Raw genomic sequence first — 16,511 nt, forward strand, 5'->3', positions numbered from 1 at the left:
TCTTTTTTCCGTACATTTTTTCTCTTCTTCCTTTTCTCTCTCTTTTTCTTTTTTCTACTATATAATTTAAAATGTAAAATGGCAATTTATATATGTTTACTAAGATGTGCTTGCAAAGGTGAATATGTGTATAGGTGTGGACGTCGGGGGTGGATGACCTATACAAAAGATACTCTAGCATTAATGGTACTCAAAGCAAAGGGACCTGGACTATGGGTGTATTTACCCTTCCATATCCCATTGGCCCGAAAAAACTCTTCTTCCCTTCTAGCTAATACTCATGTCTTTCTTTCTCCCTTTATCCCATCTGCTCCAAGATATAAATGTCACAGGCTCAACCTTTAGCGGGGCTCCGCATACTCGGCTGGAACGTCCGTGGACTTAATGACCGCATCAAGCGTTCCTTGGTCCTCTCAGAGATTAAAAAACACGGGGCAGACATAGTGTGCCTATCAGAGACCCACTTGATAGGAACTAGAACCATGGCCCTCAAAAAACCCTGGGTGGGCCACATGTTTCACTCCACTTTTTCGTCCAATGCTAGAGGCGTCTCTATCTTGGTCAAGAAAAGTATTAACTTTCACCTCACTCACCATCAAATAGACCAATATGGTAGATACATTTTCCTCAGGGCACACATAAACCACACCCTTTTGAACATACTTGCTGTATATATCCCCCCCCCTTACAGCAATGAGGTGCTCAGGAAGGCGGTAACCTTTTTGGCCTCTTTCCCGTCAGCCCCAATTGTCTGCATAGGAGACTTTAATAACATCTTAGATAAATATTTGGACAAACTATCGGGCCCGGGGCGCCCTGTGCTTCCCTTTGCTCCCTCCCCTACCCCATTTGCAAAACTCCTTCACGAACTCAACCTAGTTGATGCTTGGAGATATGGACACCCAAAGCAAATACAATTCTCCTGCTATTCAGCGGGGCACCAGGCATTCTCCAGAATAGACTTGGCACTTATCTCTCCAGACCTTACACATAAGCTGATAGCGACAGAATATTTACAAAGAGGGATATCAGATCACTCTCCTATAGTGATCACCCTGGATCTTATGCCACCAAAGGGAGCTGCTACTTGGAGACTGAACCCCTTTTGGCTTACCCTTATGACGGATGATGAGAGACTGGTCGGGGAGTGGAGGGATTTCCAGGAGAATAATGTCTCCTGTACAGACCCTGGTATACGACACGACACATTTAAAGCTGTTATGCGGGGATCCCTTATAAAAAATGTAGCAGCCATTAAAAAAGCCAGTAGGGCGGAGGAAGTGAAGCTGGAGAAATTATGCTCCCAGAGTGAGGCTACATATTTAGAGTCAGGACAACTCGGGGATAGGGAGAGATGGGATAGGGCACGTAAGGCATGGACTGACCATTTACTAGATAAATCCAAGCGCACTCTCCTTTTCTCATCGCATGCCAGATACTCTCAGTCAGATGTAAGTGGCACCTACTTGGCATATCTGGCCCGAGATGACAGGACAATGAACTCTGTCCAAAAAATCTGCGACCCCCGGGGTATGGAACACTTCACTACCCCTGATATCGCCCAAGCCTTCCTGTCCTTCTATTCTTCACTGTACTTGTCCCGGGCGACATACACCTCGAGCCAACTAACCCAATATCTCTCACAGATCCCAATTCCCACCCTTTCCCAGAACTCTATAGATCTTTTAGAAGCGGATATTACAGCCTCGGAGGTTGAGGCAGCTATTGCCTCCTTCCCAAATAAGAAGTCCCCCGGCAGCGACGGCATCCCGATAGAGGTTTATAAAAAACACAAGGAATACTTCATCCCTTATCTCCTCCAGCTATATAATGATCTTACACGCCATGGCGGTCTCCCCCCATCTATGTCAGAGGCAATAATAGTGGTGATCCCAAAACCTGGAAAAGACCCTACCCTCCCAGATTCCTACCGCCCAATCTCACTCCTCCAAACAGATGTAAAGATACTAGCAAAAATTCTAGCAACTAGACTAAACGCAGTGATCACCACGGTGATACACGAAGACCAATCGGGCTTTATGCCTGGGCGGTCCACAACCCGAAATCTTAGGCGGCTTTTTTGTCATTTGCAGGGAGGTACGAAATGCGGGGAGGGGGCGGTGGTCGTGTCACTCGATGCGGCCAAAGCCTTTGACTCCGTTGAATGGGGTTATCTATGGGAGGTCCTGCAGCGGTTTGCCTTTGGCCCGGTTTTTATCAACTGGGTTCGTCTCCTTTATTCCTCCCCAAAGGCCCGTATGTTGGTCAATGGGTTCGTGACATCGGCATTTACACTTCACAGAGGGACTAGGCAGGGATGCCCTTTGTCCCCCACCCTCTTTGCCCTAGCTATAGAGCCATTGGCTATATTGCTTCGTACATCCCCACTAGTTAAAGGTATCCCCCTGGGGGGACAGACAGATGTGGTCGCCTTATATGCAGATGATACCCTTCTCTTCCTTAATGATGCTGAAACCTCCCTACAGGCTATGTTGGAAATTGTAGAGACATTTGGGGCGTTCTCGGGCCTCCTGATAAATTGGGGGAAATCAAGCATCCTTCCTATTTCAGGCATAATTCCAAATGAACTGATTTCCTCCTCCCCCTTGCAGTGGGTCTTAAAATTCAAGTATCTGGGGGTCTGGGTAACCCCTAGGGTGACTGACTTCAGAACACTTAATATTGACCCGGTTACCACTGAACTCAAAAGACGTATTCATCAATGGAAGAAACTCCCCCTCATAGTTATGGGGCGAGTAAATCTCATCAAAATGACAATACTCCCCAAGTATCTATACTTGTTACAACACTCCCCGGTTTATATACCTAAACACACCTTCATGAGTATAAATAGCCTAATCTCATCTTTTATTTGGGGGAATAGACCACCTAGAATTGCATTTAGAACACTAACTAAATCAAGAATGGATGGAGGCCTAGGCCTTCCGAATATCCAAGCATACTACATAGCAGCCCAACTAGCGCACCTCTCGGACTGGATCTTGGGACGATGTGGGTCTACCTTTGAGTGCGCCTATGCCGAGTGTGTGGGGTCCCGCCTTTCCCCAATCCAATTCCTTCTCTCCTGTCCTCTCACTCCTACTATTTCTCCTCTTTTTCGACAGGCACTGATGGTGTGGCGACAAACACATAAGATGTGCGGTCTGGGGGGCGTGGAGGTAGAGACCCCTCTGTGGTACAACAGAACTTATCCTGAATTTAGGAGACTCTCATATGAGGGATTTTGGATGGGAGTGGGTTTAAAATCTGCCTCCCAGTTGTTTTCAGAGGGATCTATTAAAACGTTCCAGCAGCTGTCTGAGGAATTCCAGCTGTCAAGCAGGCTCTTCTTCCGATACTTGCAGCTGAGACATGCCGCTCAGGCCCAGTTTGGTAATACCCCCCCTCTCACCTTTACATCCCCAGTCAAGACCCTTCTTAACAATTTGGCTGCAAAGGGCCAAGTGTCCACCATATACAGCTACCTTATCGGCCAAATAGAGTGTGACAGTCTGGACTCCCTAAAAGCTAAGTGGGAACCCAATATAGGAACCTTAGAAGATGAGCAATGGCTACAGATTCTTAGCTCAGTCAAATATACCACTCCGTGTATGAGATACCAACAAATCTCATTTTATGTGTTACATAGAGCATACCGCTCCCCTGTATCTATGTTTAGAGCAGGGCTTAGATCAGATGACATGTGCCCTAGATGTACCTCACCCATGGCTGACTTCTGGCACATGCTCTGGTCCTGCCCACAGATATATGCATTCTGGGAAGCGGTTTGGACAGATATAGGTATCACTGAACCATCTATCCCAGCCTTCGACCCCAAATACTGTATGTTTGCCCTTGACCTTGAAGAGAATCTATCGCCCGCAATATATAAATATGTCCTTTGTCTAACAACCCTGGCCAAGGTCCTTATTGCCAGGAAGTGGTTCGACGTTACATGTCCAAACATCTACAACTGGAGAGCCTTGGTGAATGAGGTCTCCGGGCACGAGAGGTTCACTTACAGATCTAGGGGCTCTCTCACCGCATATCTGAATAAGTGGAGCAGATGGACGTCCTCTAGATTTGCTACAGCCACCGATATCCAACACACCCTCAACAATGGCTGAATTAATTGACAAAGCTGACTATTGGAGTACCAAGTACTAGGAGGACTTAGCACCTCCGTTCGCCCTTGTCTACACATACCTTTTAATTATGACAAGCGCACAACTGCCATTTGCACGGTATTATCCTAAGATTTTTGCTCGTTCTCTTTATAGTATATTTTACTCTCTCTCTCCTCTCTCTCTCTATTGTCTATTTTCTCTTTCTTCCTTTTTCTCTTCTCCTTCTCCTACCTTTTTCTTTCCTCTTTTTTTTTTTTTTTTTCCATCTAAAAGCAGTTTAGCTAGTTAGATATAAAGTTTAAAAATTAATAATTTGGAATTTATAGGCAAAGCACGAGTGATAAGAATACATTGTATAAACACTCAATCTTTCAGCTAAACCATAGAAGAAACACGCAAGAAATGTCTAATGTAAATGAGATGTTTTATTATTATTGTGTTAAACAGACATCAATATTCTATTGTACCAATGTATGCTCGTGCTTAATGTACTTTTTTTTTTATGCAATAAAAAAATTACACAATTAAAAAAAAAAACAGCTCCCCCCCCCCCTTTTACAAAGGAGGAGGGCCTCTCCACTATATGTGGACTCCCCTAATTCTGACGATATGCCAGACTTAGAAGAGGGTGACCTTGCGCCCCCTGGGGACGATATGCAGGATGTACTGGAAACCTATGACACTCCGGCTCAACCCTCCCAGGGGATTGAAGACCTGATGGACATGATCAAGGTCGCTTGTAATGTGACGGATGGAGTGGACACTCCCTCTCGTCCTTTCCTTTTTGGAAAAAAACTAAAAATGTCTCCAAGCTTCCCTACAGAGGAAGAGTTGGATGATCATGTTACAGAGGCCTGGAAGCATCCAGATAAGCGCTTTCAGACCTCTAAGATGTTTTTGCAAAATTATCCACTACTGCCTGAAGGCCGTAAGCGAGTGGAAGTACCACCTGCGGTGGATTCATCCGTGTCGCGACTGTCAAAGAAGACAGTCCTTCTGGTTCCTGGGGCTAACACCCTTAAAGACACCTCTGACCGCAAGTTGGAGGTAACCCTGAAAAATATTTTTTCAGCGGCCGTGGTGTTACAGCGTCTGGCGCAGGTCGGATGCTGGGTCTCTAAGGCCATAGGTGTATGGGCATCCCAAATCTCAGTGGAGATACGGAAGGCTCAGATTCGGCGACTATCCTTCAGTTGTCTGAACAGATCCAGGATGCCTCCATTTTTCTGATGGAGGCTTCCTCGGACATGTGTATAGTTGCAGCTAGAATTTCTCCACTGTCCATTTCGGCCCGTAGAGCCCTCTGGCTTCGCCAGTGGCAGGCAGACGCCGAATCGACACGGGCGTTGGAATCCTTGGCCTTCAATGGTGAGCTCCTGTTCGGCCCAGAGCTGGATAGATGGATATCCCAGGCGACGGGAGGTAAGTCCCATTTCCTCCCTTCCGCAGCTCTTCCTTCACGTAGGACTGGCCAAGGGCCATCCTTTCGGTCCTTTCGTCCCTCCGCCAGATTCAGAGGTCGATCCAGAGATTGGGGCCCCATCACATCGTGGCTCCAGAGGTCGCGGCAGAAGCGCCTCTACAGCCACACTGGACCCCAAGGTTACCAAACCTTCAGTATGACCCTCTGTCCCATCTGGGGGATCCCAGGGTGGGAGCTCGACTGCGAAACTTCAGTCCCGTTTGGCTCCAGTCCTGTCAGGACGCCTGGGTAAGGGATCTTGTGACCCTAGGTTACAAGATTCGTTTCAGTCTGTCTCCTCCAAAGAGGTTTTTCAAAACAGGACTTCCCCTACCTTCAGAGAAGGGACAACAATTATTGACAGCCATTGCAAAATTGCGGGACACGGGAGTAGTGGTTTCCGGTGCCTGTCAAAGAGCGTACCCGGGGCTACTACTCCAGTCTTTTTCTCGTGCCAAAGCCAGATGGCTCGGTGCGTCCCATCCTCAATTTAAAGGATTTGAACCCGTACCTCCAAGTGGCCAGATTCAAGATGGAGTCCTGCAGTCGGTGATTCAGGGGTTGGAACAGGGGGAGTTCCTGGTATCTATCGATATCAGGGACGCTTACTTGCACATACCCATCTGGCCCCCTCACCAAGCATACCTCCGGTTCGCAGTGAGGGAACAGCATTGGCAATTTCAGGCTCTACCGTTTGGCCTCTCGTCAGCACTTTGGATTTTCACCAAGGTGATGGTGTTAATGATGGAGGTTCTCCGTATGCAGGGGGTTACTATCATCCCATATCTGGACGACCTTCTGCTGAAGAGCCTTTCCCGGGAGTCCCTGCTAGAGAACATTCCGCTTACACAGAAAATCCTCACATCCCACGGCTGGATTCTCAACTTCTCAGCGGCTTCTGTTTCTAGGGATGATCCTGGACACCATCCAGATGAAGGTGTTTCTGCCAACCGACAAGATCCAGTCCTTACAGGCTTTGGTCAGACTTGTCCTGCGTCGCAGACAAGTGTCCGTGCACCTGTGCACCAGGCTTCTGGGGAAGATGGTATCCACATTTGAAGAAATACAGTACGGCCGGTTTCACTCTCGGCCTTTTCAGCTGTCGCTTCTACATCAGTGGTCCGGTTCTCACCTACACTTACAACAGATGGTGACCCCATCACCTCGAGCTCGCCTGTCTTTGCTTTGGTGGCTCAACACCTCAAACCTGCAACAGGGGAAGAGATTTGCGATCTGGGATTGGACCCTCCTAACGACAGACGCCAGCCTCCGCGGTTGGGGAGCAGTCACCCTGGACCGACAGTACCAGGGGTTATGGACGCTACAGGAGAGTATCCTCTCGATCAATGTGCTGGAATTCCGAGCTGTCTATTAAGCTCTTCTACAGGCAAGACCTCTCCTTCAAGGCAGGGCCATCCGCGTCCAGTCCGACAACTCCACGGCCGTGGTGTATATCAACAAGCAGGGCGGCACCCGCAGTTGCGCGGCCATGAAGGAGGTCAGCGGGATTCTGCTCTGGGCCCAGACACACGCTCTAGCCCTGTCTGCCATTTTTATACCCGGAGTAGAAAACTGGGAGGCCGACTTCCTCAGTCGGCGGGACGTACATCCAGGGGAGTGGTGCTCACACCCTCAGGTGTTTCAGAAATTGATCAATCGCTGGGGTTGCCCTCAGGTGGTCCTGATGGCGTCTCGACACAACTTTCAACTCCCCAGGTTCTTTGCCCGAACGCGAGACCCACAGGCAGAAGGGGTGGACGCGCTGGTCGCTCCTTGGCCCTTCCGATATGAATACCTCTTTCCACCGTTCCCATTGATTCCTCGATTTCTTCAACGAATCCGGAGAGAGGGAGTCACGGCTCTGCTGATCGCACCGGACTGGCCACGTCGGTCCTGGTACACCAGTCTGACAGCACTGCTGATAGATGAGCCGTGGCCCCTACCTCTTCAGGACGATCTTCTCAGCCAGGGACCCTTCATCTACCTAGATTTAGGTCGTCTTCATTTGACGGCGTGGCTGTTGAAAAGTCCATCCTGAGACGGGCTGGTATACCTACAGCGGTCATACCTACCATGCTACGGGCAAGGAAAGAGGTCACCTTAGTGCACTATCACCACATTTGGCGTTCATATGTGGTTTGGTGTGAGAAGCGTGGTGTTTCCACATGCCTGTTCAAGAAGGCGAGACTCCTTCTCTTTCTACAGAATGGTTTGGCCTCAGGGCTGAGGCTCAATACTCTAAATGTACAGGTCTCTGCTCTCTCCATTTTTTTTCAGAGAAAACTGGCTTGCTTTTCTTCCAGAGGTACAGACCTTTTTCCAGGGGGAGTTACGGTTACAACCGCCCATACGTCCTCCTACGGCTCCCTGGGACCTGGATGTGGTCCTCCAGTATTTGCAAACCTTGGTGTTTGAGCCCTTGGAGGAGGTGGACCTTCGCTATCTCACGTGGAAGGTCGTACTTTTCTGGCATTGGCATCTGCCAGGCGGGTATCGGAACTGGGGGCTCTTTCTTGTCGCTCCCCTTTTCTTCAGTTCCATGTTGACAGAGCAGAGCTCCGTACTACTTTGTCCTTCCGCCCAAAGGTGGTGTCTTCCTTCCACTTGAACCAGTCTATCGTGGTTCCAGCTTTTACAGAGGACTCGCCAGAAGCAAGATCTCTGGATGTAGTTCGGGCTTTACGAATCTATGTATCTCGCACAGCCTCCATTAGGAAGTCTGACTCTCTCTTTGTCACCTACGACCCAGTACGTCGCGGGTGGCCGGCTTCAAAGCAAACTCTTTCCAGGTGGATTAGGCTGACCATTCGTCAGGCCTACATCACCTCTTCTCGGACCCCTCCTGCTTGTATCACGGCGCACTCAACCAGGTCGGTGGGTCCTTCTAGGGTGGCTGCCCGAGGAGTATCCCTCCAACAACTCTGCCGAGCTGCTACCTGGTCGGTCAGTAGAACCTTTGTGAGGTTCTACAGGTTTGATACTTTTGCGGCTCCGGCTTCAGTGTTCGGCCGCAGGGTATTAAGGGGCTCTCAGCGCTCACCCACCCGGGTTGAAAGCTCTGGGATGTCCCCAGTGTAACTCCAGTGACACCTGCTGGATGAAGGAGAAAGAGGGATTTTGTACTTACCGTAAATCCTTTTCTCCGAGTCCACTGGTGTCACTGGACGCCCGCCTCAGCGCCTCTCTTCTGTTGCCTTAGGGCATGTTCCTGCAGGGATCGTTCCCTTGGAGTTTCCCTGCTAAGGTTGCAACTGTTATGTTATAATATTACATTGTCTGTTGACTCGGTATGTTTGGAATTTCAGTGTTCTTTTTTACTCACTGTTTCTTCTTTACCTAATGTATTGAATGATGTATGTGGTGTTGACCTCCTCTTCGGAAGTGTGTTTTATCTTCCCGCTCCCTTCCGGGCACAACCTTTACGACTGGCCTGAGAGGGGAAGTAGAAGGGAAGGAGCTAGCCACTCTAATCTTTTATTTAAAGTGCCCAAGCTCCCTGTGGTCGCCTTCTATTCCCCAGTGTAACTCCAGTGACACCAGTGGACTCGGAGACAAGGATTTACGGTAAGTACAAAATCCCTCTATCTCCCATTGCCTAATGCTATATTACATTCCATCCCAGACTTGTCCTCAGCCCTGTGGGACGAGATTTGCTCTTCAGGATGCAAAAGAATAATGAACAATTATATCTGCTTTGTCTTTATTAATTGGACCAAATATCACCTAGGAAAGCGTTAAACAGAGAGAGAGAAACACGGTGTGAAATATTGGTAAAGGCTCTGCCGGGATGTAGTTGGCATCCAGAATGCCGGCAGAGGAAAGATGGGCACCAGAATCCTGGCAACTGTCAGAACATTGACATCGCAATCCCGACAGCCGTCGGGAGGGGAGAGTTAGGCTGCAGGATGTTAGGCTGGGGGGGGGGGGGGGGGGGGCGGTGGAGAGGTTAGGGTTAGGCTGTGGGAGGGGAAAGTCAGGCTGCAGGAAGGGAGGTTAGGGTTAGTCTGTGGGAGGGGAGGGTTAGGGCTAGGCTGTGGGGAGGGTTGGGGCTAGGCTGTGGGGAGTGGATGGTTAGGCTGTAGTAGGTTAGGGTTAGGCTGTGGGAGGTTAGGGTTAGGCTGCAGGAAGGGAGGTTAGGGTTAGGCTGCAGGGAGGGGAAGGTTAGGCTGTGGGAGGGGGGTTAGGCTGCGGGAGGGGAGGGTTAGGCTGTGGGAGGGAAGGTTAGGCTGTGGGAGGGGAGGTTAGGCTGCAGGAGGAGAGGTTAGGGTTAGGCTGTGGGAGGGGGGGTTAGGCTGCAGGAAGGGAGGTTAGGGTTAGGCTGTGGGAGGGGAGGTTAGGGTTAGGCTGTGGGAGGGGAGGTTAGGGTTAGACTGGGAGGGGAAGGTTAGGGTTAGGCTGTGGGGAGGGGGGTTAGGCTGCAGGAATGGAGGTTAGGCTGTGGGAGGGGAGGGTTAGGCTGTGGGAGGGGAGGGTTAGGCTGTGGGAGGGGAAGGTTAGGGTTAGGCTTCAGGAAGGGAGGTTAGGCTGTGGGAGGGGAGGGCTAGGCTGTGGGAGGGGAGGGCTAGGGTTAGGCTGCAGGGAGGGAGAGGTTAGGGTTAGGCTGTGGGAGGGGAGGGCTAGGCTGTGGGAGGGGAGGGTTAGGGCTAGGCTGTGGGGAGGGTTGGGGCTAGGCTGTGGGGAGTGGATGGTTAGGCTGTAGTGGGTTAGGCTGTGGGAGGTTAGGGTTAGGCTGCAGGAAGGAAGGTTAGGGTTAGGCTGCAGGAAGGGAGGTTAGGCTGCAGGGAGGGGAAGGTTAGGCTGTGGGAGGGGGGTTAGGCTGTGGGAGGGAAGGTTAGGCTGTGGGAGGGGAGGTTAGGCTGCAGGAGGAGAGGTTAGGGTTAGGCTGTGGGAGGGGGGGGTTAGGCTGCAGGAAGGGAGGTTAGGGTTAGGCTGTGGGAGGGGAGGTTAGGGTTAGGCTGTGGGAGGGGAGGTTAGGGTTAGACTGGGAGGGGAAGGTTAGGGTTAGGCTGTGGGGAGGGGGGTTAGGCTGCAGGAATGGAGGTTAGGCTGTGGGAGGGGAGGGTTAGGCTGTGGGAGGGGAGGGTTAGGCTGTGGGAGGGGAAGGTTAGGGTTAGGCTTCAGGAAAGGAGGTTAGGCTGTGGGAGGGGAGGGCTAGGCTGTGGGAGGGGAAGGTTAGGGCTAGGCTGCAGGGAGGGGGGTTAGGGTTAGGCTGCGGGAGGGAGAGGTTAGGGTTAGGCTGTGGGAGGGGAGGGCTAGGCTGTGGGAGGGGAGGGTTAGGTTTAGGCTGCAGGGAGGGGGGGTTAGGTTTAGGCTGCAGGGAGGGGGGTTAGGGTTAGGCTGCGGGAGGGGTGGCTTAGGCTGTGGGAGGGGAGATTAGGGTTAGGCTGTGGGAGGGGAAGGTTAGGCTGTGGGAGGGGAGGTTAGGGTTAGGCTGCGGGAGGAGAGGTTAGGGTTAGGCTGTGGGAGGGGGGGTTTAGGCTGCAGAAAGAGAGGTTAGGGTTAGGCTGTGGGAGGGGAAGGTTAGGGTTAGGCTGTGGGAGGGGGGGGGTTAGGCTGCAGGAATGGAGGTTAGGCTGTGGGAGGGGAAGGTTAGGGTTAGGCTGTGGGCGGGGGGGTTAGGCTTCAGGAAGGGAGGTTAGGGTTAGGCTGCGGGAGGAGGGGTTAGGCTGTGGGAGGGGAGGGCTAGGCTGTGGGAGGGGAAGGTTAGGGTTAGGCTGCAGGGAGGGGGGTTAGGGTTAGGCTGCGGGAGGGGGAGGTTAGGGTTAGGCTGTGGGAGGAGAGGTTAGAAAAAGCTGTTGCGAAGCGTACACTGGCTAGCGGTGACGCTCCTTGACTCACACTGACTAGGATGTATTTTGATCTGTACCTTCTATTTACAGGAACCCCATAGATGTTGTAGTATGCTTTATCTGATAAAGTGTGGTGGGCACAATCGGTGATACCTTCTGGCCACTGACCAATAAAACCACAGGGGGGCACGCTGGAGTATATCACTCTAAACACTGCCCCACTTCGGGAAAGTGCTGTAGTATCTGCAATATCCTGAGAAAGGCACATTAGCTGCACGGGCCACATTTACTCATATGCAGATAAATCTCAAAATCATTTGCAGCTACCATACCTAGCGGCAATCCCAGCCCTCCTGCTAAAGGTGACACGTTTTCTGGGTGATCTTTGACCTAATCAATAGCTTCAGGCACATCGTGGGTTATATACTGACACCCTGATTAACGGTTATAACCACCTTAAGGACTACCCGACAATGCCTGTATAAAGTGATGTTGACATGCTAGTCGACATGATAAGTTGACTCCTTATTTATATCCACCGAAAGCACACCAGCCACAACCAGAAATTGTCAAATTGTCACACTGATGCTTCTTATGCTAGGTATAATTCCAGCTAATACACAGCACATATTGGCAATTTTGTATCAGATATAGTTGTTTCTATTCTGCATGACATTGTTTCTACAGATAGAAATTGCCAGTAGAGAAGCCATGCACATTCCCTTGAAATACTGAATAATTGTATAGGATGACCTCCTAAAGTAAATATAAAGGAATAAAATGTGCAAACAGTGACTATTGGTCGACATTTGTGTTGACCTTTCTTAATAAACTTACATAAGTTTGTGGATCATTGGTGATCTTAAAGACATATCGGGCCCACAAAATAAGGGCAGTCACGGATAGATTTACTTGGTGAGAGACTACTGACACGGGTCGACATCAGTGTCAACATTACTAAAAAAGAGTTTTTGTAAAGATCACTAGTATCTCAAATAGATACCCAGACAGCCATTGTGACATCATTCCCAGGTTAAAAGGAATTGTTTGCGGCCGGCACCAATATAATGTGTCAATCACACTAACCACCACACTATTGTCAGCCGCCTGCACCTACGCACAGGGGGATCTAGCCAATAAGACACTAACATATTTAACTCGATATATATTATTACAATGAGTGTTGGCTAACAATACCTGTAAAATCAAAACCTATACTTACCAAGAGTCAATATTTGTGTGGAGTCGGAGAGCCACCGTTTTTTAAACACATTGCGTATATGTTTTGTTTGTGTGTTTTTATATTTCGCTATCTTAAAGATTGCCAATAAAGGTTACATTTTATTCGTCTGAGCAGGTGCACCACACCAGGACATACTTTTCTCTTTTTTGTTACTTGTGCATATTTTGATGTCCAGTGGTAGCACACCCCTGATCAGATCCACTTAGGAATATCTAGTGTTTACATTACTGGGGGTCCACCCACTATCCTCAAAACTAATGAGGGTCCTGTGCGAATAGCAATCCTCTCTGTGTCTCCATTTATTGGTTGATTATTCGATTTCTTCAATCTAATTTGTGCTTTTTTGAAAAGCATTGTCCCGTTCGGAAAACCCGTGGATTGACGAATGGCTCCCTGTTCTACGCGTTTTAGTGGAAAATATGGCAGTTTTTTGCGACTATTTTTCACCGATGACGATAATGCCTCATTGAATAGGTGTGTGTGGATTTTTTAGCTAGCTGGAAAATCCCGATACCGTATATACTCGAGTATAAGCCAAGTTTTTCAGCCTTCTTTTTAGCTGAAAAAGCCCCCACTCGGCTTATTCTCGAGTCAGTGCGTCCAGCCATCCACTTCGCTGCCCCGACTCCACTTTGAACATAGGCGCGGCTACGGCAACATGGCCGCCGGCCTCCTACATTATACATGTCCTCAGTGCAGGAGGCCGGCGGCCATGTTGCCGTAGCCACGCCTTTGTTCAAAGTGGATCCGGGCAGCGAAGTGGACGGCAGGGCAATGGCGGCGGCCGTGTACCAGTGGAGCCAGTCAGTGGCGCACCCCAAACCCCTTGGAATCGGAAGCTGGTGGAGGTAAGGGGCGGCTGCTCCCTCCCCCCTCCGTGTGTGGTGTCCCTTGCAGGGGGATCAGCCTGTGGTGTCCCAGCCTGAGCAGCCTGTGGTGTATTGTGCAGGGGAAGCCACCTGTGGTGTCCTGCTAATAGGCAGGGGGAGCAGCCTGTGGTGTCCTGCTAATAGGCAGGGGGAGCAGCCTGTGGTGTCCTGCTATTAGGCAGGGGGAGCAGCCTGTGGTGTCCTGCTATTAGGCAGGTTGAGCAGCCTGTGGTGTCCTGCTATTAGGCAGGTGGAGCAGCCGGTGGTGTCCTGCTATTAGGCAGGGGGAGCAGCCTGTGGTGTCCTGCTATTATTATACAGGGAAATGTACCAGTAGCTGCTGCATTTCCCACCCTAGGCTTATACTCGGGTCAATAAGTTTTCCCAGTTTTTTGTGGTAAAATTAGGTGCCTTGGCTTATACTCGGGTATATACGGTAACCTTTAATAGCCCCTATACCTACATGTGCCAGTACATACGGGTTGGGATTATTTGGTCTACAGCATGTTGGTCGACATGGGTCTAGGTTGACATTGCTTTAGGTCGACAGCTCATTAGGTCGACACAAGCACTATGTCGACATGGTCTGGGCGATATGGGGTTCTTAACTGGTTTGTTTTACCCAAATGTCGACACAGTTTCCAGTGCACCGCATCCCCTCGCTGCACTCACCATGCTTAGGGCACGGTGCCTCGCTGCGCTCAGCACACTATTTTATTCTCCCGCCACGCCCTAGTGGATGGTAGGGCATAAATACCGCCTGTGGGCACATGTCGGCTGAAAAAACTGTGAAAAACCCATGTCCATCTTTTGACTGTCGACCTAGACCATGTTGACCTAAAGCCGTGTTGACCCAATGCTTGTCGACCATCACGCTGTAGACCAAATGACCGTATCCCGTACATACATGTTATGTGCACAGTCCTATCTGACATACGTGTTATATGTATTTATTAACCGCTAATATCGCCTACTCTGCCAAATTATGGAAGATTTCATCTCCTCTCTCTTTTCAGGGGAAATTCCCGGAGACGGCATTTACTTCAAGAAAAATCTGCATAACATCCCAAATAGATTTAAAACCTCAGATAAAAAGGGCCTGATCTACATAATCCAGGCCGAGGTCCTAACCGGCAACTCTGCCAAAGTCTCACACAAACAACCAGCACCAGATGATGTGGATCTGTACGACAGTTTGACAGAGACTAGTTTAACACCAGATAATTACGTCATATTTAACTGTTTTCATGCAAGGCCCGTGTATCTGTTCACCTGCAAATGCAGCGATGCAGGCAGAGGATAGTCGCTGGGGTGGGGTGTCTGGTGCGGTTGAAGTCACCTGCACACACACGCAGGATGTTAGGATTACAGAGCTGTACACATGACCCTCGTTGCCACCTGTGGCTTATATTGGGTATGCCTTAGGGTCACTTTATTTCGATGTTGGGGTGACCTTTTTTTCTAACACTTCTTTGTTTGTTTTGTAACTGTTGGTAAATGACAGAACATTGCTTATATATAGATAATACAGGTATTCGGGGAAGTAAAGTGTCTCATTTTACAAATTGTTTTACTGCTAAACTTTATTACATCAGCAGAATCTATTTTGTTGTTGAAAATCTATCTAATAAAAGTTAAATTAGAAGCAAATGGTGTTTCACGGTGGTGAGTACAGGGGGGGGGGGGGTTTGAGAGCCACTCCTGTGACCAGAATTAGAGGATGTGGGTACCACTAATGTAGTGTAGGGTTACCCTTATTGGAACCATCAGGACTGTCATACTGCTGTGTAACACACGGATTCATACACCAGATAAACTGCCGTATCTATATAACATTGTCCCCTTATTGTGCAATGAGCCTGTACTGTATATTATATATGGGAGAGATAAGTGTACTGGTTACATGGATTCTGTGTTCTAAGCAGGAGCCTACGTCCATGTATTTCATGTTATGTGCTGAAAGCGGCTTCTGATTCCTTAAGCCCCGTACACATGGGTAAGATATATTGCTCAGTTTCTCCTTTTCATCAGCGACCAGAGATGGTCGCTGATGAAAAAGAAACTGCCGGGGGAGCCCGGCAGTGGTAATCAGCTGGTCGCAGGAGCATGTTCCTGCGACCAGCGATCACTACAGGGGTAAAAACGGGAGCGTGCACCCGGCAATATATTGCCGGTGTACACTCCCATCGTGGGCAATATGGTCGCTTAGCGACCGTATTTCCTGCGATATTGTACAAAATCGCCCCCGTGTGTACGCACCTTTACTGTCCTACTGGATTGCTGCGATCTGTAGAGGAAAGACTAGTAGCAGCACATAGAATCTTCCTGAACTCGTATGTGGGCTCAAGCTTTCAGCTTTGTGGCTCCGGCTCTATGGAACGCTTATCCCGGCACAGTTCAAGATACCTTCCCTCTAGAATCCTTCAACAATAGGCTCAAGTCTCACCTGCTTACTCACGCATTTCACTAATATCCGCTGTTGGGCTTGTTTAGTAATGTCCTATTAGGAGAAAGGTGCTAAATAACATGTATGTGTAAAGGCCAAAGCACTTTATCGTATTTCATCTTCTCTCTATTGCGTCTATCAGCCAATCAGATCACCTGCAATGATTTATTAGTGTTTGAGACAGTGACATGATGTGAGGAGGGGAATGGAGGCAGCAGGAAGCCACAGGCTGAGAGTTACATAGTGGGAGGAGCAGGGGTCCCCAGCAGCACAGAGTATATCAGGAGATGAGTGATGGGTCAGTGAGGACAGGGCTGCAAGTGACAGGGGCAGTAACATGATGTGAGGAGGGGAATGGGGGCATCAGGAAGCCACAGGCTGAGAGTTATATATGTGAGGAGCAGGGTCCCCCAGCAGAACAGAGTATATCAGGAGATGAGTGATGTGTCAGTGAGGACAGGAATGCAAGTGACAGGGGCAGTGACATGATGTGAGGAGGGGAATGGAGGCAGCAGGAAGCTACATACTGAGAGTTATATAGTGGGAGGAGCAGGGTCCCCAGCAGCACATAAAAT

General features: G+C 49.5%; 1 protein-coding gene across 4 annotated transcripts in view; it reads left to right on the forward strand.

Moving 5' to 3' along the window:
* PARP9 (poly(ADP-ribose) polymerase family member 9) overlaps positions 1 to 15,116 on the forward strand; it is a 51,887-nt gene extending 36,771 nt beyond the window's left edge. For 3 of the 4 annotated variants that reach the window (XM_083154321.1, XM_083154320.1, XM_083154322.1), the window contains exon 9: positions 14,507 to 15,115. In XM_083154321.1, coding sequence (XP_083010447.1) covers positions 14,507 to 14,793 — 287 coding nt within the window. In that variant the 3' untranslated portion in view covers positions 14,794 to 15,115. Of the gene's footprint in view, positions 1 to 14,506 lie in introns of all 4 variants that reach the window. The other variant, XM_083154323.1, reaches the window with a different exon arrangement.
* The last annotated feature ends 1,395 nt before the right edge of the window (positions 15,117 to 16,511 follow it).

This window comes from Crinia signifera, chromosome 7 (genome assembly GCF_055691185.1).
Source record: "Crinia signifera chromosome 7, ASM5569118v1, whole genome shotgun sequence".
Taxonomy (NCBI): Eukaryota; Metazoa; Chordata; class Amphibia; order Anura; family Myobatrachidae; genus Crinia; species Crinia signifera.